Genomic DNA, 24,268 nt, shown 5'->3' on the forward strand with positions numbered 1-24,268 from the left:
AAGCAAGTCTTCACTTAATGTTGTTTAATTATAACCTTGTTGAGGAACGATACAAGTACATTTGTAATCATTTACAATAATCATTGTCAAATTTTCTTTATAAAGTGTAAAATTAATTCTGTGTTGATTATTCTTCCAGTTGTTTATTTTTGAACTGTGTAACGGGAGTTGCACAGTTGTGCTAAAACCTGTCAAAAAATTACTCATTCTTGCTCTTCTGACATCATAATTGGGCATGCTGAAAAGCCAAGCAAAAGATTGTGTAGTGTGTGCATGATTCAGACAAAATGATGAATTCCATCAGTTATACAAATTTTATTCTATTGAATGAAAATATAAATTTATTTTAAAAATCGATTATAAAATATCTATTAATAAATATTCAAAATTTTAANATCATCATTGAGAGAAGGTATGTCAAAAGAGGGAAAACAGTTATTAACATCAATTGTTGAAAGACATCCATATGTTGTTTCGTCAATAATAAAAGAATTAAAAAAGAATTTGAAAAATATTGGAAAGGTAAGTTTTGTATCTTAAATATTATTTAAAAATACAAATTGTTACAAAGTTGTCTTCAGAAATCAAAAGAAATTAATTCTAATATAGAACATGTTTAAGTTGTTTATGTGAAACAGTCATATTTTTGTCATTTGTTTTTTTAATAAAAATTTCTTTTAATTCTTAACATTTATCAGAGTGAGATGAATTAATCATTTTGATTACATTTTTAAAACTGAACTTAATCAAAAGATAAGAAATAAAGAGCAGCTTAAAGGGATTTATTAGAGGATGACGAACAGATCAACATTATTGTAAATTCTTCCAACTTGGCAGACATGGGTTCATTGATACCTCTGAATTTTGCATCCATCTGGCACTTAAACATAATAAAAACGCCTTGTTACCAGCAGATTTTGCAACACTTGGTTAATTGGGATACCCAAGTTAAATAGGAGGGAAGTGAGTAGAAAAGGAGGCAAGACCTACTGATCCAGAAGGGAGTGATCTGGAATGGAAGGTTTGTGGGAATAAGTCATTGGTAGTGTCAGTTAGTTTTATTAGAAAAACACAATCATTTCTGAACACTGGCACTAAGGGGGATTGAGGACTCAATAGCTGTGAAAGTACTTTTTAAATCTTATTTAGTTAAACACATCATTTACAGGAAGATAAAATTAGTGGCTTTAAAACTTTTCAGTCTGTAAATTCTATAAAATTTGAGAGCTCTTCTTGAGTCTTCACCAGTTCAATAAATTTGTACAAGTGATTAGTGATTGAGTTGTCATAAATTAGTGAAATTAACAAATCATAAAATTATGATTTGTTAAAGTTCACTACTATTGGAGGTAAGATACATTGCTTGCCATGTGTGTGATAGGTTAATATTTTCTGTACTATTAATGCAACTTCCCTTGAGTATTGCTTTAAAGCTAAGAACAGCTAAGAATAACTGAAGCTATTGAAATTTATAAAGCAATACTCAAGGGAAGTTGCATTAATAGTAAAGAAAATATTAACCTATTGCAAGTTCGGCAAGCAATGTTATGTTACTTCCAACTGTAGCAAACTCTAACACAACATTGCAAATTTTGTCATCTCAATCACCAGTCATTAATAGGTATGTTACAACTTTTTTACAAGTGATGCTTTAGAACTGTATTTTGAACATCACTTATTTTTAAAAATTAAACAAACTCCATTATTAAACTGAATAATTAAGAAGTTTTTTGTTTATAACTTTGTGAAAAGTGTTTATTTATTCTACAGTTATAATATAATTTTTACAAAACAATTACTTATTTATATGAATACCAACAGATAAGCCCAGTGTTGCTTGGGCAAAAAGTAACGATAGCAAAGATTAAGATTATTACATTATAGCCAATCTTGCCCGTTTTCACAGAATACAAGAATTAGGTCCCCCTGTTTCCACACTAATTAGAGAATTTTTAGATGGGTCTAAAAATATGTTTGATTTCCCTCAGAAACGCAAAAAACCTCACATGTGCCTGTAAATCTTGCACGTTGCTTTCTCTTAACACTTCCATTGTTTCTTAAGAATGGAACATCAGTGGGAAAGTGTTAACAACCTCTCCCTCACAGAGGGGAATTTTGAAAAATCTTTTCTTAGTGTACATTCTCATGACGTACCCTATTAAAATGCAATCAGAAATGCAAAAAACCGCATCTAAAATAGTACAATAGAAGCAGAGTTCTTCATGGTAAGCCTCAATCCTTTTCATCTCCCCCATGGGGAATTTCGAAAAATTCCTTTTTAGTGTATGTTCTTGTGATATATCCTGTGTACCAAATTTCAACTTTCAACTCCTAACCGTTTGGGCTCTGCACTTATTATCATCATCAACCCATCTCAATTATATATATAGATTAATAAGGATATTTTAAATTATATACAAAATATCAAATCTGTAACAAATATTTCACTGCTTTATGAAAATTAAGCTTGTTTCTTTAATTAGCTTATTAACCTTATTAATTTTTTTATTTTGCTTAATATCAGTTTCCAACACACATGTAGTTCTTTTTCATCATTGGTATTTATAACTTTTATGTATTTAACAAGACCTTATATGTAAATCTGCTCTAAAACCCTTAAGGGGAGATTTGATATACAGTAATACCCTGAACTTACGCGATAGGTGGGACGGAGTGATAACCACATAAATCGAATTCGTGTAAGTCGGGGTATAATTTTGCATATAAATACATACAAATTATTTTTAATTGGGGCCGGAGACTAAATAAAACCATAATTTAAAAAAAAATGTTTAATTAATTAATAAAATCTTCAATAATACATATGTATAACAAATTATATTATTAAAATCGTAAACCGAAGTTATTTTGATGTAGAAGGCTTCATAAAATCTAACAAATTCAGCTGGCGGCTCACAGATTTTTTTTTCTCCTGCAAAATTTCCTCGTAGCACGCTAATAATTTTTTTATTTCTCATTTTGTAGAAGAAATTCGCTCTTCGTTGGAGTCTATATTTTCTAAAATTTGTAACCCCTTTTCAATTGAACTGAGGCCTTGTCAATTTTTCAATCGTCATTCGATCTTCTGATTGAACTGGATCTAAAGAATCAAGTTCTTCAATGTATTGCTTACATATTTCTATGAGCTCATCAATTGTCAGTTCCTGATTGTGGGAATCCAGCAGTTCTTGAACGTCATCACTATCCACTTATAAATTTATTTGCCTGGCAAGATCGACAACTTCTTCAATCACATTACCAATTTCATCTGTATCTGGCACTGATTCCGCCTGAGTTTCAGTGGTGAAAAAAAAAGGACACAGTTTTTTCCAGACGCCATTTTAAAGTTTTTTGTGAAACTTCATTCCAAGATTGTCCAATGATTCTCACTGCATCTAAAACATTGAATTGTTTCCAAAAGTCTTTAACAGAGAGCTTGTTGTTTTGTCTCATAGCTTCGTGCACAGATATACAAACGATCGTCTTGTGTAATAAGCTTTGAATGTTTTGATGACTCCCTATCTATCGGTTGAAACAAGTTGGTTGTATTTGGTGGCAAAAATACAACTTTCACACGTGGGTCTAAATTAGTTAAAGTTGCAGGGGGGTGACCTGGGGTGATGTCGATTATTAGCATCACTTTAAATGGAATTTGTTTAGATTGGCAATAACGTTGACTTCAGGTATGAAGTGATGACCATACCAGTCCTGAAAAACAGAAGCTGCCACCCAAGCTTTACAATTCGATTTCCAAATCACAGGCAAACCAACTTTCGATTTATTTTCAATGCTCTTGGATTTTCTGAGTGATAAACTAAGAGAGGTTTTAACTTACAATCACCAGCTGCATTCACGCCAACCATCACTGTCAATTGATCTTTGGCAGCCTTAAAACCGGAAAGGTTTTTCTCTTCACATGCAATAAAAGTTCTTTTAGGCATCTTCTTCCAGAACAAGCCAGTCTCATCTACATTGAATATGATTTGGCTGGTATAGCCACCTTCATCTATCATAGCTTTGAATTTCTCTGGATAGTAAGATGCAGCCTCTTTATCAGCACTTGCCGCTTCTCCACTTTCTGCAATGCTATGCCAATTACAGCGACTTTTGAATTGGCTGAACCAACTGTTACTAGCTTTAAACTCTTCATCTTTAGCCACCTCTCCAGCATCCTCTTTCAATCTCTCAAAAATCAGCTTAGCTTGAGAGCACACCATGTTCTGATCAACAGGACAATTTTTCACATTTACTTCATTATCACACCATAATTTTAACATTGTTTCCATCTCAGTGATAATACCATGCGTTTACGAACGATGCTTGAATTTAAAGATTGAGCATTTTTCACAGCTTCGAGAATTTTTTCTTTATTTTTTTATAATTGTTCTGACTGTCGATTCCAGTAGATCGAACTTCTTTGCCAATTCACAAATTTTCATTTTTATGTCAAAGTCTTTAATAATGTTAACTTTACATTCCAAAGATAAAGACTTTCTTTACTTGTTTGATGCAAAAGAATCAGTTCTACTTCGTTTGGATGACATAGTAGAGTGTTAAGATTAATCATATTCGTTAATGTAAACCACGCTTAAGTTAGGCGCCATCTGTTCATTTCTTTTGTATGTCCGACAATCGAAAGACTGCAGGGGATCGAGTCTGTTTATAATTTGAAAGGTAATCTTGTCAGTTGTATATACAAAAGGTAAATTGTTTACAAAATGAGTCTTTGTTTATTATCTGATAAATGTATACTTTTTTCGTCAATTGTTTACGATTGCAGATGCCTTTTGTGTAAAATCCAAGTCGGATGTATGTAAGCTAATAAATGTTCTCATTAATCTTATCTCGCATTTTGGTTTGTTCTTGGTTACAAGAAATCACCACATAGTCTCTCAAGTCTCCATAGATATAACAAACAGAAATAAATAACTCAAAATAAATTGTAGCTATGCGTCGATTCCGCACGACACATCCAAACATGTAAGCTGAACAATAGTGTGGGGGGAGTGAATAATCAAGAGTTGCGTGGTGCTCAAACAAAAGACGAATCGACGAGATTTGAAAATCGCGTAACTCTGGGTTCACATAAATCGGGGTATTACTGTACATTCTTGTATAATTGCAGGCTTGTCTCAGTGTATTTTTACTTCTTTCTTCCATGCTTCCATAACTACTGAAATGTGATTATACTACTGTTGTTCTTTGCCACTGATTTATACTATAATGTTCTTTGATCCTAATCATTATAGATCTTGAAGTGAAAATTATATAAAGATAGTTCTCATTGCTTAGTATTAGTCTAATTGCATATGCTTTTGACAGCCTGTTCAGCTTACATTATTATTTGTAATCATTCTGCAACTATAACATTTCTTCTAACACTTAACATAAATCCTACCAGAAGGAGCTTGCTAATGACACTATATTGTTTTACCCGTAACTGTTAAAAACAATTTTTTTGTCCGTTATTTTATCTTGTTGCATTTGCCCCTTTAATGATGATTTAATGAGATTGCATATTGGTTTTATTTGTGTGCCATGCTTGCTTGATATGGCTTTAATAATTCCTCATTTCCATCTTTCTTTAATATACAGTAATGTGAGATTGTTCTAGTTATCAAAGCTCTATTTGCAGTTAAGTGTTAAATTGTTTTTGTTTATAGAAATCAATATTGCCTCTATGGTACTAATAATAGCATGACTTACTTTACATTGTGTACTTCATAAAATTTTAAGCAATTTCCTTTCTAAATTTAATGTAGGGACATATGCTTTTTTGAGTACAGGTCTTAATGACTAATTTTTTTTATGAACCTTGTACACCATTACATTGTTTCCTTGCATGTGTTTATTATATTATGATGTGTGGTAGGGATTGTAAATTTACCGACTTTTTCATTTACCGATAATTCGGTTAATGAAAATTAAAATACCGGTTTACCGGTAAATNCGGTAAACCGGTATACAATCCCTAATGTGTGGTTCTTGTTATACTTTAACAACTTATTAGAGAGTTTTATTCTGGCCTTGCTCTCCTCCTCTTCTGATAATTTTGTACATTCTCCAAATGTGCAATAATATCTTGTGTATTGAGTTCATTTTTCAATACAAATTTATGACCATATTCAAGGTCATTCTTAACCTTTCCATTGAGCTCCACTACTTCTATATAGCATTTTGTATCTTTTTGCTTTTTGTTTATTTGATGAAAAATCAAGAAGAGCTGAAAACTTTTTGATAATTAAGTTTAGTTATTTGGTTACCTTATTAAGCAGTTTTTGTCTCTTTCATATTAAAAAAATTTTTTTTGCCTAATTTGTCTTATTTTAAATCATGTCATTTTTTTTAGATGTTTTGAGGTTAATTTTAATTAATTTATTTTATTTAATAGTACAAGGGAAACCCCATATGTACAGACATATTACAACAAAATAAAAAGACATTACAATCATTAATACATAAAAAACTGACACACAAACTGGAAATTTATACTAAAACAACCACTTCACACCTAAGCGATAATTTATTGTTTGTATGCTGGAATTATCGCTTAGGTGTGAAGTGGTTGTTTTAATCATTAATACTCAATTCTGGTACATAATTCATTATTATAACAGTATAGCTCATAATAATAAGCCTGTTAAAAAGAAAAAAACAACATAATATTAATAACAATAACAAAACAAAACTGACAATAATAATAATTATATGCAAAAAAGAAAAATACACACAAAAATGGCAGCGAATAGTCGATGCAGACAAAAATTCTATAGTTTAATTTTAATAATAATTTAATGATTTAGTTTGTTTGTATAATACAGTACAGCATCGATTCGATTATCTGACCCTCGATCAACCATCACATTGGTTAACCGACCGCGTTCTAGTCAGCAGATTCAAATGTCCGTTAGTGATGTGGCGCTACAATATTTGGCTATGTCTTGGCTACTTTAATATTATTTTTGTTAAATTTTGTCTTTTATAGCTGGCAACACTGTCTCGACCACGAAAGTGAGGCCAGTATTTAAATGAGGCTTAATTTTCTAATTTTTAACGATACAATAGCAACGATTATTATTTAAAAAAAAAATTTTGTTAGGCTTAACATTGATGAAAATTCAACGCAAAGTAGGTTAATAGCGATATATTAATTACATGAGATATACTAATATACTATGCTAATAATGTATTTTTTCGTACTTTTCGATTATCCGTTTTTTCAGTTATCCGCAGCAACCCCAGTCCCCAATTGAGTCGGATAATCGATGCTCTACTGTATTGGCATTTTACTCATAAAACTAAATATGTTAAATTTTAGATATTTAAAATGTTACATAAATCATTACTTTTGTGTGACTTTATTTAATTTGTTAATTGATTTTCAGCCTTCACTGTACTTGTTTAAAGAACTTCCATTAGCTGACTGGAAACCTACATCAGATGATGTGAATATTCTCAAAGAATGGCTTTTATCCGATTCATTAACTTCAAATGAAAATCAGCTGGCAAGATTAATCATAAGCAATATGAACTGGGGAATTGATAATGAGGTAAATAAAAAAGAAGAGTTGTAAACTAATTATTATTATTTAGCTTAATAATGAATACACTGGTTGCTTGGCTTTGGCTTATGGAATGAAATCACAGTCAATAATTAATATGTGGTTTGTTTCTGTATTAAAAAAGACACTGTTTATCAAATAAGTATATTTATTTATTAATAATTACAGATGAATAGTTGCTGCTATTGCTGTATAATTAAATGCATATCATAGGGAATACCACTGTTGAGGTGTGCAAAAGTTGCTTATAGAACAGAGATCCTATTTGTAAATACAAAATGAATTAAGAATCAACAAAATGAATTAATTTTTTACTGTGGAAATTTTTATGAAAATAATGTTTTCTTATATAGTATATATAAATTTTATCATGTTTAAATTTTATCATATGTTTATTGTATTAAAAATTCTGTTAATTTTCATTTTCTTGTATTAAAAAAAAAACCCAAAAATTGTTGTTAGCAATTGCAGTATTTGTAGAATGTTTTCCCAGAATTTTAATAGATTTCTGTGCAGTAATTGGTCTTAATTTGTACAAATATTCAAATATTTATTCATAAACCATCCAAGGATCACAGGTATGTAGACTGTGTTCAGTAACATAATCCATATGCAAGTAATGACCCTTTTCTTTTATTAAAATGATTAACATATATTCAAATGATATGTTTATATAAAATGTTAATTTATAAATACAGTAGAACCTCGTAAACTCGGCCTAATGTGGACCGAAGGGTGGCCGAGTTTGTGAAAATGCCGGGTTATCGGGAATGGGGTTAAAAAAAATAAGTACGAGTGTTTCCTCAGAAAATACTGTACTGTACTTGTATGTATTGTTTACTTGAGAATATAACAGAGAATAAACTGCCCAAATACCCTTAAACAAAGGAAAACTACGTACTTTATGAAGGCTACGTACTTTACTACATGAAAATGAAAATTAATGAATACACTGTGTACAGTAATTTACCTGATAAGACAGACCTCAGAAAAATACTTTATGAGAGCTTTTATACTTTTATAAAGCTGCCTATAACGAAAATTAATTAACTAAGGATTTTTTTGCCCTGCCAGGGTGTGGACGAGTTATCCGGAGTGCCGGGTTATCGAGGGCCGAGTTTTCGAGGTTCTACTGTATATTATTATTTATATTTTAACAAACATTTTTAGTAGAACTTTTTCAATAAGTATATCTGCTTGTATTGATTCAATTTATTTAAACATGAAATGGTTAAAGAAGAAAATAACAAACTGGCAGATCTATTGACTGTCATTAACCAAAACTGTGCCTAATTTTGCAAGTTACAATTAATTAAGAGAGAGTGTTACAATCAATAGTGCAAAGTGACATTTACCTGGGATCCAAATGAACACTGTCATTGATAGTCTCTTGGGAGATCTTGCAGTCTTTGTTGGTGCAAAATGTTTTTGTAACCTCTCAAAGGTAATCCTTCATAAAGAGAGCAGTATACAATCCTTTAGTGAACGAGAGACGAATAAGGGAACTTTTCAAGGTGAATCAGGAAAGACTGAGGGACATGGGGACTCTCTGAGGGACAAGAGAACCATTTGAGACAGATGAGAGAGCAAACCTGTTGTTTCCCTTTTATATCTTTCCTTTTGTCAGCAGCATTGGCATCTGACCAAATTTGGTCATCTTGATATGGTTCCTAACAGTTGTCCAGTCTAATATTTAAAAAAAACACTTCCCTGGACGAGTAGTGATTTCAGGAAGGTGTATTATCTCTCAAAGAAGTTAGAAGTTGGTAAAAATTCATTAACTTCCTTGTTGAAATTGGTGGTGTTAAGCTTAATTAATCTTTTGGAAAATATTAAACATTTATAATTCTTCACATTATTAAAAATAATAGCTCTGGATCCACACATTAACATTATTTCATAGAAAACTTCTCTCACATATAAAAGATCATTTGAATTACATTTTAGTATGAAAGTTAATTTAATCTTTTTTCTAAATAATGTATTATTTATAATATATAAATATAGTTATGTATTGTATTAAAAGTTATATCATTATAGCATCTGTGATTTTATTTGGTAGAAAAACTGTTACGCAGTTGATTTGGATATTCATCGTCAGATTGCTGTTTCAATAGTAGAAGCCTATGCAAAATTTATAAAAGTGGAAGATTATAAAACTTTAATCATGTGGAGTTTTCAACAGGTATGATAACAAATAAAATGATTTAACAAATTCATTTTTATCATATATATTATATCTATATAAAGACAATAACATTTATTGAAAAGAAACATTAAAAATTAATATGTATTAAGTCTGTTTATACCTTTTGACTATATTACTTTAAAATTGAAAAATTCCTAGATAATTTTTAAACCATGACAGCATGTAATTTTGAAGAAATGCTATTTTTTTACGTTCTTATTTCTATAAAATAACTGTTGCATATATTTGAATCAGTAATTTGCCAAAGGTGCTTATGGCATAGATTGGAACAGTTTGTTACAATGATTTTGGAACGATGATGTCTGAAGTTTGTTATATAGACAAGAACAATGTAATTCTCGTGTCTGAAAATGATGCCGCAGTGATATGAAGTCATGATTAAGTTGCCAAGGAAATTTAGTCCTGAATGATAATGATCTGAAAGAGGCACGTGCAATAATTTGGGAAACACTATTTCATTGCTTCCTTGTGATTGTATTTTTGGCTGTGTTAAAAGAGTAATAACAAATACCAATTGTATGTACTGTACACTCCCAATCAGTATGCTTCCTTCGTTGCTAGTGCACAAAGTACTGTCATTTTGTGTACCTATGATGGATGAATGGTAACCAATCTATTTTAACCAAAAGAAGATTTTTTAACATCACAAACATTCATAACCTCCATATTATAAGAAGTCTATAGACCACAACTCTAATCTGGTCAACACAACTGCTTTTACAGTAACACATTTTTGGGTGCCACCTTACCCATTGAATATCCTTGTGACTGATGGGTCAATAACACATCTATGATGAATGAATGTGTCATCAGTGTCACTGACACCTCTGTCTTACGGACAGACACAGAAACCTCAATGTATGCTAAGTTCTTTCTTTATGCCAGCGGTCATGTGTAGGCGATCGGAATCGGGATGGAGGAGACTGTGTACTCAAAAAAAGTGCACTCTACAACTCATTTAGCAAAATTAATACTTGTTTATTGATTTACTTAGGAAATTTACATAGAGGCTTACATATATATATATACATTTATACAAGATAGGAGAATTATACTCTATAGGTCAATTGGTCTATCTTAGTGGGTCCCTTACCATGAGAGAGAGAGAGTTTACACATGGTCACGAGTTGTTAAATATCTGAAGTTTTGTACACTTGCACAGGCGGACTTGTCTTGTAGGAGAATGGTATTGCCTCTTTGCAGGTAGGATTCTGGTCACTGGCAATTGGCAACAATGACTTGATAGGCAGTGTATCCAAATCTGGAGTAAACACTCAAGGATGGATGAACTCTCCTGCTGTCATTGATCTTCTTTTATTTGGAGTCCTTCCCTTAAATTTTAATACCTTTTTTAGGCGATGTTGGTTGGTTAAACCAATGATAATTTTAGATATGTTCTTGATACAGTGAAAAGGGACACATTCAGATGTGTCATCTCTGGACAAGGAAGAAAGTCCATGAGCTTTCTGCTATCTTGGTTGAGCGTTAAAAATTTTAGCAAAATTATTTAAATAAATCAAGTAAATTTTTTCTATTTAGCCTGGGTTCTCATCCTTATCTCTTATCTTAAAATAGGCTGGGTTTTGCAGTTCCAAGATTGGGCTTAAAATAGCAGATTGAGATATTTGTAGGGCTCTATGCACTAGATTTTGGTGGCTTGCTACTTTTGGGCAACATTTCAAGAATTCTACTTTTTATAAAAACCTTTCTGGCAACCTGTAAAGTTCTCACTGGACACATACCTGCAGTTTGTTTATATTATTATTAAAAATTATTAATTAAGGAAAGTAGTGTTCTATATATGTAGCTGTATTCCATTTGCTTAATAAATTACATCAATTATTTGGCATTTGGCATATTGTACAGAAGTATGTAAATCTCAGATAATTCAAAGTTGTGATTATTTTCTCTTGAATTTTGTACTGATGAGTATTTCCTGTATTTGGATTTATCTGATCTTATTAAAATTAAGTTTTCATTTTTCATCCATTTCTGTATTTTTCTTATTGGTTGTGATAGATCTTTCAAAGCAAAATAGTGTGATATTTAGATAGGATATTGGCTGTCCTCCATCTAATTTTATCTAAATTATACTAAAATTGATAAATAAGAAAAATACTCTTCCTTTCAGATTTGAATCATATTATATATCATAAATAGTATCTGAAATAAACAGATAATTAAATTAAAAAATTTAATTTATATTTACATAAAAAATTTCAATAAAATTTCTTACAAAAATTTCTGAAAGGGAAATTTGAAAATTATAATTAATTAAACTATTTTTTCAGCTTAATTATTTAGCAATGATTTTGAAATCTGCCGTAATGCCTGAAACAGCTTCACCCGAAGCAGTGTTTATAACTTGGGTTTGGGAAACCTTGTTTTCTCTTAGGCTTCACATTTTGGATGGTGTGAATCCTCCGTATCAAGAAATTTTTAATGGATGCGTAATAAGACCTGATATTCCCAATTTGCAACAGAGTGCCCACGTTCGGCCTATTGTTGAAGGTTTGGAAAGTCAACCAAAAAACCCTGTTGCATGTTATGTTGGTTTCATGTTAACATCAATTGGACACAGGTAAATGTATCTAAACTTAATTATATGTTTGTTTATAACATTAATTGTAATAGAATAGAAATATAAAATGTTTTAAAATTTCTTGTCAGTTCTATTTTAAAGTATTATTTTCAAATTAATAAAACAATTGTAATGTTATTTGTGGATGCATAATAAGTAAATACTGAAATGCAATCTGTTTTGCAATTGTAAGTTTCTGAATTTTTCATATTACACATTCTGTCTTAAATTATATTTTTATTGATAAATTATTTTTATCTTTAATTATTACTATATATAAATATTATAAAATGAAAGTACTATTCTTACACGGATCTGAGGAATTTATTAAGCTGGTGCAGACTTGTAACCTTAGGTTGTAATGTATTTCTCATACAAATGTTACGTTATGGTCCTTTTGCTTGTCGTTTTGACACATTAAAGTTATGCATTCGGAGCATGTGCTGCTTGATCTGGTTTCTTTCAGTTTCAAGCAAAATGGCAAACTCACCAGTTAGTAGTTCTGTGGCTCAGAAGTCTGTCTATGCTTGTAATGTAATCATCAAAAGGATTTACCAACAAAACTGATGGAGTGGAGTGATGGCCAGATGGCTGAGTGCTCAAGGTGGCAGCCTAAAAACCCTGTTGCATGTTATGTTGGTTTCATGTTCATTCCATTCCCAGATCCTCGTAATGGATCCGAGAATGGAATGAACATGAAATATATTGAGCATGGGAGAGTTGCACGGTGACAACATTGAGATGTAAAGTGATTCCCATATGAATAATGTTTTTGGATCCCAACAGCATTTTAGAAGGAAAACTTGTGATCAAATTGGTTTTAAGTTACTTTCTATTGCTTTATTAGCTAACTCTGTTGTACATTTGCTACACACTATATTATCATGATGGACTGCGAGATGGTCTGATGGTGAAGCATTTTAGTAGTGGTTTCAAAATATGATAGTTTCAACCCAATTAGGGATTTTGAAAAGCCATACTTACATGGGAAGGCTCAGATATATAGTTACTGGGGTTTATACAATTGCTGTCAGCTATTTTCCCAACCATTTCCTTTACTATGGAGGAGGAGAAAGATGCAAAGATCTCCTTTTTAGATGTACTTGTATTTAGATCTTACTTTCTGTGTATCATAAATTTGGTGAACCTCCTTACATCATCCCTTCTATGGCTTTTCAGTCCTCAAGGTACAAAAACATGTCTATTACAGTGCTGATATGCAGGGTGTTCTTATATCCATCCTCCCAATTTCTTGTAGATGAGATTTTTCTTCTTAAATTGGCTGTTTGCAGTGCTGGATATTCTTTAGCAAAGTTCAAACATTTAATTAACTGAGTCAAATGCATGCTATTTTTACCTTCCACTTTGTATTCTAAGAAGGAATTAGTTTTTGTAACCCAGGCCATTTCGTTCCTGAGTCCTGCTTGTTTACATATTTGTCGAGTCTTCAAAAAATTTGGTTATGTTTTGCCACTAGTGCCCAGCCCACCTTACTTAGGATGCTTTGTAATGATAGAGGTTATACTCTATGAAAAGTCTGGGGTATATACTATACTTTTGCAGAATCCCCTAACTGGGTTGAAACTATCATATATTGGAACCACTACTAAAATGCTTCGTCTCCATCTTGCAGACCATCATGATAATATAGTGCATAACAAGTGTACAATGGAGTTAGCTAATAAAGCAATAGAAAGTAACTTCAAACCAATTTGATCACAAGTTTTCCTTATAAAATGCTGTTTGGAACAAAAAACATTATTCATATGGGAATCACTTTACATCTCAATGTTGTCACTGTGCAACTCTCCCACACTTGATATATTTCATTCATCATTATTTATTAGGTACAAATAAAAGTACATGCCTAGTTCCACAGAGCATAACTAGGCTAGAATACAAAGGTTAATAGTATACGGTTTGAAAAGGAACATATGAGATACGAATTGTTTACAAATATACGTGATGATTATTAGAGTATTTACAATATGGGTACAGAGAATAAAAGTGTAAGCTGGATATACCGAAGTTTCAGAGAGCACTGTTTAGCCTTCCAATGTTCTAAATCACATGGTTCCCAATAAAACACTTCTCGTAGCGATAGTAGCATCACTATATGTTTTTGTTTATTGACTATTTAATTTATTATTATTTATGTGCTTTATTTCAATTCATTTATTCTTGATGTTTTATTTTACATTTCATCATATTTTGTATTAATGTATAATTTTTGTAAACTGTACAAGTATAATTTAAATTTTTATGCATGTGCAAGACAAACAATTTTGAAAAATGTTGGTTGCTGTTTGAATTCTTTTTCTTGAATTTAAATGTCTTGTTCTCTGGAATCTCAAATAACAATTCTGCTTGAAGAAGACAGTTTTATACTGTTGAAAGCACTTGCAAAATAAATTATTTTTTTTGTAATGCCAACAGAGTGATATATGGTATTCTTTTTATACTCATAGACTTATTTAATCATATACAATTGAAAATGTAGTAGTATTTATATTTGATATTTATGTATTTCAATTTTTTTAATACATATTGCAGTTCTGATAGCATATGTGAAGAAGGAATTGTGTTATTTTCTACACTAATAGAAAATCGACTTTACATTCAAGCGGGAAATCTTTTGCCTTATATTATGCCATTTTTTTACAATGATTTTGACAAAATATTGAGAAATCAAATGTAAGTTTAATAAAATTAATAATTAAATGAATAATTAAATATATATATACTGTATTAAAAGTTGTAAGAATAATTTTTGAATGTGATTTATATAAGTATTTGTGTAGTATGCATGCATGTACACACACACATACAACATTACACATTGTGATATGTACTATACATAGATATTATGACTTTTTGACATTCCAACTTAGTTTTCAAAAATTACAACTTGATCAAGATTTAAAATTATTTCTTATTAAAATTGTTAATGGGTAAAGTGGTGTCTAATCTTTTGTTTTATTGGTTACGGCTTTAAAGTTATTAAAAAATTTAAAATATTTCAGTTGTTGAGAGTTCGATAGAATATTACTGTAATTTCCAAGCAATTGTGCTGAAGGCATTTCATAACAGATTACAAATAATGCTTTCTACTGTTATATGTGTAATCTGTTTTTTTAGCATCCATTTTCAAGTGTTAAAGTACAGTTATAACTAGATTTTCTAATATTTTTATTGTATTACATTTTAAAAACTTTTTCAGAAATAGTTTGTATTAAGGATATTTCAGATTGCAGTGAAATACTTAAATTGATGAAAGAAACATTCAGAAAAACCTTGAAAAGAAAAAAAAAATTATTAGAGATGCATATGATAGTCTGTTGTTGTTCTGTTAATCTTATTTTCTGACAATGGCACTTTTATGTTTTTGAATATTTTGAGTTTTATTTTTACTTGAATAATGAATAAAATGCTCATTTATATAATAAGATGCTCATCAACATCTATAGAACTAAGTCATAATTTTATAAAATTGAAAATTGTTATTAATATTACTTACATTATAAGTAAAAGAATAAAATTTGTTATATATATAATTTGAGACAACTGTAAACATAATTCACTTGATAACAACTGATACTGGTATTAATCATGTTATATCATTTATCACAACAGTTTGATACAACATTCAATATTAAACTAAATTACTGCACTATAGTTTATTACTGTAATATATACAAATGTAAGATGTAATGCAGTTTTATTCATTTGTGAAGATTACATTAATCCCATCCATTAATAACATCTATAGAACCAAAGTTTTATTGCAGACATACATGTTTATAATTGTGATTAATTTAAGAATAAGAATTTGTAGATGATTAAGTTTATTAAAAGTAACTAATTAAAACCTATTTTCTCTTGATTAGGATAAATGATTTTACAACAACTATTGGTTGAATGATGGTTCTTAAGAATTGATGTCTTACAAAATTACTTAAATATTTATTGGAAAATAATTATATTTGTCGATAAAAATTTAAATAATATAGCAATCTTAAAAGCAACTTAAATTTTTGTGAACTTTTTGTTAGGTTTATGAGGAGTGCCGAAAAACTCTTATTGGCTGACATAACATATTTAGAATTGGTAAAAAAGAGAGAACTGCCAGGAAAAGTTCTTCAGTTTATTTCATGTATAATGAAAGTATGTTTAATATTTTCTTTTATTTAATATTATATTTAAATATTTAACATGTTTAATTTTATATAACATTTCATTTTTAGTGCCAAATTGATAAATACATAGCTGTTGGAAGTGCATCTGATTTAGTGAATATGTGGCTACAAATATTAATTAGGATATTAATTCAAATGAATAAAAATGAAAGTCTGTTGAAAAATAAAGAATATATTTATTATCTTTTAGACGAGTTAGTAAAAATGTCATTTGGCAATTCACTTACACGTAAAGCGCTTTTTGATAAACAGAAACATATATTGAAGGCAAGTATTTATTTAAAAGAAACGATAATTGTAATCTTATTATATCATTATTAAACATTTAATAATAATAATTAATAATTTAAGACCTACAAATTTTATTTATGTTGTATTAGTTAAATATAAACTGTACTATAAAATTGAATGCTATACATATTATATTATTTTTATAAAACAGTGTAAATTGTATAGACTAATTTTAAAATGATTATGATTTCTTCATTGGGGAAATACAAAAGTAATTATGATGGAAAATACAGTTTTATAAGTATTAAGTATTATATTAAATTTGAACTTGATCCTGCACTTTGTTCACAAAAATTAAATATGACTCAAATTATGAATTAAAATATTCTTTGTTTAAAATTTAAAATCATAAATATGACAATGCTTTTATTCTGAATCCTAAATGATGATAATATTCATAATATACATAAATTTTTCTACTTTTTTGTGCTAATACAATTTTTAAATACAGTAGTATCAATAAAACAATGGATATGCTTGATTTTATGGTGGTGTCATTCTCTGTAGAAAAAGTTCATTCAGTTGTTGTTTTACTTTAGCATGGATTCAATTAGGTAAACTGTCATTCAATTTATAAAAATGTCATTTTAGTTTACTTTTTATGCAATAGTTTTTGTTTTATTTTATTATTATTATTTTATTCTTAAGCATTATGAATTATAGTGAAATATTTTATCTTTTCTCCAAATACATCAAATATTCAATCAGTTAATCTTATTTTAAATTTATTTCTGAAAATATGACTCATTGATTGTTTTTATTTTTAATTATTAAGACTTATTTTTTTTTAAAGCTATAATGAAAAAGCATTATAAAGTATGGTTTCTAAGAAAGAATTCTTCAATACTATATAATAAAAAAACATGAAAACGATTATGCATAAAGAATTGAAGTTATAAAAGATCAGAATCAAATTTCTTCTAATAAGAAATGCTGTTTCGATTAACTTTTTAAATGAATTAAGAGACTTGTTAGGTCTGAAAATCTGTTTTGTGTAATGGAAACAATTTTGTGGTGATAATATTTAATGAAAGAGTGTGTAAGCACCAAACATTTGAGAGTGAACCACACAATATTTTAATTTATAATCTTTCAGTCTTTTGTTGCTAAACACTATTGAATACACTATCACATTCTGTTCAGAAGCAGATATTTCTTGAAGCTTTGTGTTCTGTAAAGGAAACTTTATTTTCTTAAAATGAACAAGAAATAATATTTTTTCTTATCATATTCATAGTCTAAATTATTAATTCAGTGAATTTACCCCAGGTTTAGTAAGTATATTTGATTAATTTTTGATCACAGAGAGAGTTTATTTTGAATATTTAAGAAGTGAAAAAAATTTTATTGTTTGTTTGTATGAAAATGCTTTTTTGCTGAGTATTTTATGAAACTTTAATTATATTTTTTATTCACTGACTATGGATGGATGAATTTGAAAAATAGTCATGTTGTAATACTACATTTTTACACATTATATTTAATCAGAAAATATTTTACATACAAAAAACGACTTCCAACCACTTAACACTGCGTTGAATAATAACAATCCACGAAACCTTTTTTTACAAGTGTTATGTCCATAGTAAACTCCACAAATGCTTTCGACCTCCACCGAGTCACCCACCCAGTCACCACCTGAAGCAGACCTCGGTGGAGCTCAAAAGCGTTTGTGGAGTTTACTACGGACATAACACTTGTAAAAAAAGGTTTCGTGGATTGTTATTTTACATACAAACTTTTATTTCTAACTTATAAGAATTCTTTATCATTTTGTCAGTGTTAAAGTTAATTAATACAATTTAATAAACTATCTATCTATATTATTTTAACAAATAATTAAAATTTTTCAGTGTCTTTCATTACCTAAGCAATCATGGGGCATAACAGCAGCCCTCACCAGCTTTGTTAGTAAGACTCCTATCCATGAGAAACAAATTTTAATCGAACCCACATCAGAATTTATATGGTTTGCTTGGTTTGCGGCATTAATAGAAGTGGATAATTCTGACGTATTAAGCATTTGGAAGCAAGTTCTGTTAGAAATGTCTGTTGATTCTAAAATGAGTAGCCAAGGTGCACTAAAAGTAAGAAAGATTTTTTATATTTATTTTACAGTTAGATAAAATAATTTACATCTTAAATATATAGGTTAAATGCAATAAGTGGGTCCTCTTTAAGGTGGAAACTTGTTAAAGATGGAAAATTAGAATTACTTTGGCATAAACATCAAATTTTCTCATAAAATATAGCTTATTTCATATCTGAAATATGAATGGAAAGCTTTCAATTCATGTCTCAGACATTTCACCTTAAGTGGGATATTTTATATATAAGAGTTAACAATGCAGATTTTTCTTTTTTGCTACTTAAAATGGCATGTTTAGCATCAGAACTACTACAAGAATGTGAAGGTATTAATTAAATGATTTAACAAGTACAGTAAGTACAGTACAGTTGATTCTTGAACAGTATGGCTTTACTTATGTGTATACTGTATTTTTTTTTGTTAAAAAAGGTGTGAAATTGTTTGAATAAAATATTTTGAATCATTTTTTTACTAATAAATTCTTAATATTACAAAATTAGTGTCGTTTTACAACATCTATCTATCTGCAACTTGTTATATTTGGTTAATAATACAAGAAGTTGATAGTGAACTGCAAGGTGCCAGTTCAATAAATTTTTTTGAAATTTCTGTTTATATTGAAAGTTTTATTCAACTCTCATCACATCTAAAGCTTATTAATTAATTAATTATTGCTCTTAAAACATATTTTATTCATATTATATAAACTATTATGTTAAGTTTAATATGAAATTAAAAACTAAATAAAAGAAAAATCAATTAGCTTGCTTTAAAGCAGACTTGTAGATTATCTGTGTTTTCCCATTATCTATGTATTCATTACTTGTGATTAGCCCAGATAATCAAGAGTATCCTGTATATACAAACTTCTTGTCTGGATTTGGAGTCATGTGATTTAAATTCAAAATTTTCTTGAGAACAGAGTTAGATAGATGAATGGCATGACTCAATTATCCAGAGAAGAATGATGTACAGGGGAAAGACACCACTAAAATTCAGACAAGATATGAAAACAACTCATCCTAGACTGCAATTTCTTATTAACTAAACTTTCTTGAGAAAGGTCATTGAATATGACCGAAAACGTTAGAATTTAATAAATACGGCTGCATATTTAAAGGTATTCTTGAGTGTGTTTAGTTAGTAAGATATGAAAAGTTTAGGGGCCAAAGAATCTGATTAACTATATAAGAACTTCTAGTCTGGACAGGAAATTGTGATATTTTTTTTTTTTAAATTAAAAGATGATTGTAACAATGCCAGGCTGAAATTTTTAATGTCACAATAATTTAGTTAAATGGATGCATGTTTTAGGATGAAATGTATCAATTATATTTTCCTAGAATATTAAATCAGATAATGGTTAATTACATAATTTCATTGCAGGGAAATAAATACTTTTTAATCGTCATCGTAGAACTTTTAATTTTAAAAAATGTTCCTTTTTTCACTGTGGCATATATTTTTTTAAGCGTGTAACTAATAATTACCTAATGTATTAATGCTTATAGCAGTTTGAGGAAATTCTTAAAGCTGCCGATAATGATGTAATATTTTATGCATAGTATTCTAGCATTCATTGGCTGTTTTAAAATTTCATCAAACTTTGGAAGATCATTTAAATTTTTCTGCTCATATACCTGAGAAGGGCTGCTGAAGAGGCTGAAAACATTAGTATTATTAAGAAAATAACTGCTAGAGGAAATGTTAAAGTGCTAGTTAATAGTTATCTCTGTTTCAGATTCAGGAATGTTTTTAAGTGTGCAACTTTTATACTAGCAATTCTGCTCAAATTTGTTTTTTTAATTATACAGTAGATCCCCCTATAAAACCGTTTCCTATAGTTATGATTCCTATAAAAATTGTGGCAGTATCCGTAAACAACGGTAAAAATAACTCCTATAATACGTAAAACGTCTTCGGGCAGCCGAACTACTTTCCTGCCGTCCGTAGCGTGGCGCTACGGACGTTTAGGCGGATAAATTGAGTTTAGTATCGTCTGTTCATATAATTATATATAAATTAGGTACTGTACATATAATTATATATTAATTATATATAAATTAGGTACTGTATATATAATTATATATTAACTTAATTTATTGTAACTTTATTATAATTAAATATATATTTTTCGCCGTCTAGCGTCACGCTACGGCGAGTTAGGCGACCTATCGTCTGTTTAGTACTGTAATTTTATACATTTCTTGTGAAAGAAACATTTCTTATTTAACGGCCATAAAAATTATTTATATTAATGATGTCTCCAAAGGTCAACGAAGTTTTCGCAGAAAAATAATATCAGAAATCGCGGCCGCAATTTGATGCGCTGTTCCGCGACGAAACCAAGCTTTAGCAACGGGCGTAGTCGAACGGTACACACTCGGTAAGCAATCCTACAATTTTTTGTTTATAACGTAGTTTATACGGATTATTTTCAAAAAAATATACGTATTTTGGAAATGTTGAGTCGAATTAGTCTAGAATCGATTAATTTTATGAAAGAAAACCTTTCAAACAGCCGTAGTCCGTAAACTATGATTCCTACAAAATTGATTCATAAAGAACGGAACGTATCTACCGTCTTATAGGGGGATCTACTGTATATAAGTAATCTTATATCTTTGTAAGAATATTTAAATCTATTTTTTTTTTTTAAATTTCATTTTGTAATATTTTTATTTATATTCAGTAAAATTTCATAAGCAATTATGTGTTGGCATGATTCAACATTATGAATCTGTTATATACATTGATGATGCAAAAGTGCATCTTATCATTAAAAATTATAAAGAATTAAAGAATTACATACATGAATAATTATTTTATAAAGTTAGAATTTAGTTAAAATTAAACATGGTTCTAGAAAAATTGAAAACACATTGTCAAATAATAATTGATAATCAAATCAGAGAGAACATTTTAAACTCTTCAAAAATGACTCCTCTTAGCTTAAATTGAATTTACACATATATAAAATCATCTGTTTTATTTTAGCAATCGCATATATTAGATTTTAAGAATAATTTTTCTTTTAAACAATTTCATTGATAAATTTGTATAGAGAAATTGTTGTAATATTTTAATTATTGAAATACAATAATAAATATTTTTGAATACATTGTAGGTTTTATTTGAAATAAAATAAGTAAAATATTCTTGCAATAATTTTAATATTGTAAAATTCTGAAGATTTATTTTTATTCCAGAAAATTACAAATCTTCTTAACTTGAATTTTAAAAAAGAATGTTTGCCTATTTATAAGTGGTACAGGCAAGCCATCGCGACTCCAAAAGAACATCTGTTATGTCCGTTGATGTGGCAACAGTTTTTCCGTTTCTTTTTACAAAAGCTTTCTGATTCTTCAAGGTATCAAAATTTAATTTGTTTGCAAAGAATATATTTAAAAGAGGATGTTGAATTCTTTAAGATGCTTAAATAAACTCTCTTTACATTTTTGTATAAAAGGAAAAAAAATTATACATCTTTTTAATTGTGAAAATTGGACTGTATTGATGATGATATAGTTGATTAAAATTTTCTCAAACTTACTAAGTTAAGCATTTAGATTATATTTAGTTTTTAGGATTGATGTTTTGTATTTATCCATTTAAAATTTTATATTAAATGGAGTTATTGAACCAGAAGCACATTTATAGAAAGTTTTATTCAACTCTCATCACATCTAAAGCTTATTAATTAATTAATTATTGCTCTTAAAACATATTTTATTCATATTATATAAACTATTATGTTAAGTTTAATATGAAATTAAAAACTAAATAAAAGAAAAATCAATTAGCTTGCTTTAAAGCAGACTTGTAGATTATCTGTGTTTTCCCATTATCTATGTATTCATTACTTGTGATTAGCCCAGATAATCAAGAGTATCCTGTATATACAAACTTCTTGTCTGGATTTGGAGTCATGTGATTTAAATTCAAAATTTTCTTGAGAACAGAGTTAGATAGATGAATGGCATGACTCAATTATCCAGAGAAGAATGATGTACAGGGGAAAGACACCACTAAAATTCAGACAAGATATGAAAACAACTCATCCTAGACTGCAATTTCTTATTAACTAAACTTTCTTGAGAAAGGTCATTGAATATGACCGAAAACGTTAGAATTTAATAAATACGGCTGCATATTTAAAGGTATTCTTGAGTGTGTTTAGTTAGTAAGATATGAAAAGTTTAGGGGCCAAAGAATCTGATTAACTATATAAGAACTTCTAGTCTGGACAGGAAATTGTGATATTTTTTTTTTTTAAATTAAAAGATGATTGTAACAATGCCAGGCTGAAATTTTTAATGTCACAATAATTTAGTTAAATGGATGCATGTTTTAGGATGAAATGTATCAATTATATTTTCCTAGAATATTAAATCAGATAATGGTTAATTACATAATTTCATTGCAGGGAAATAAATACTTTTTAATCGTCATCGTAGAACTTTTAATTTTAAAACATGTTCCTTTTTTCACTGTGGCATATATTTTTTTAAGCGTGTAACTAATAATTACCTAATGTATTAATGCTTATAGCAGTTTGAGGAAATTCTTAAAGCTGCCGATAATGATGTAATATTTTATGCATAGTATTCTAGCATTCATTGGCTGTTTTAAAATTTCATCAAACTTTGGAAGATCATTTAAATTTTTCTGCTCATATACCTGAGAAGGGCTGCTGAAGAGGCTGAAAACATTAGTATTATTAAGAAAATAACTGCTAGAGGAAATGTTAAAGTGCTAGTTAATAGTTATCTCTGTTTCAGATTCAGGAATGTTTTTAAGTGTGCAACTTTTATACTAGCAATTCTGCTCAAATTTGTTTTTTTAANAAAATTAAACATGGTTCTAGAAAAATTGAAAACACATTGTCAAATAATAATTGATAATCAAATCAGAGAGAACATTTTAAACTCTTCAAAAATGACTCCTCTTAGCTTAAATTGAATTTACACATATATAAAATCATCTGTTTTATTTTAGCAATCGCATATATTAGATTTTAAGAATAATTTTTCTTTTAAACAATTTCATTGATAAATTTGTATAGAGAAATTGTTGTAATATTTTAATTATTGAAATACAATAATAAATATTTTTGAATACATTGTAGGTTTTATTTGAAATAAAATAAGTAAAATATTCTTGCAATAATTTTAATATTGTAAAATTCTGAAGATTTATTTTTATTCCAGAAAATTACAAATCTTCTTAACTTGAATTTTAAAAAAGAATGTTTGCCTATTTATAAGTGGTACAGGCAAGCCATCGCGACTCCAAAAGAACATCTGTTATGTCCGTTGATGTGGCAACAGTTTTTCCGTT

The 24,268-nt window shown here is 29.0% G+C and overlaps 2 protein-coding genes across 2 annotated transcripts in view; both read left to right on the forward strand.

Annotated features, from left to right (window-relative positions):
- The window catches only part of LOC111622669 (ectopic P granules protein 5 homolog), a 42,247-nt gene extending 42,018 nt beyond the window's left edge, over positions 1-229 (forward strand). The window contains exon 13 of the mRNA XM_023365089.1: positions 140-229. Coding sequence (XP_023220857.1) covers positions 140-229 — 90 coding nt within the window. The remainder of the gene's footprint in view (positions 1-139) is intronic.
- A 172-nt stretch (positions 230-401) lies between these two features.
- Positions 402-22,400, forward strand: LOC111622660 (ectopic P granules protein 5 homolog). Its single transcript, XM_023365082.1, has 9 exons — positions 402-522; positions 7,386-7,550; positions 9,625-9,747; positions 12,063-12,352; positions 14,906-15,046; positions 16,405-16,516; positions 16,597-16,815; positions 18,693-18,926; positions 22,138-22,400. The coding sequence occupies exons 1-9, from the start codon at positions 415-417 to the stop codon at positions 22,369-22,371; spliced, it is 1,626 nt and encodes a 541-aa protein (XP_023220850.1). The 5' UTR covers positions 402-414; the 3' UTR covers positions 22,372-22,400.
- Positions 22,401-24,268: the final 1,868 nt, after the last annotated feature.

Source organism: Centruroides sculpturatus, unplaced genomic scaffold (assembly GCF_000671375.1).
Source record: "Centruroides sculpturatus isolate CEXI.00-Female unplaced genomic scaffold, Cexi_2.0 scaffold340, whole genome shotgun sequence".
NCBI classification, from domain to species: Eukaryota; Metazoa; Arthropoda; class Arachnida; order Scorpiones; family Buthidae; genus Centruroides; species Centruroides sculpturatus.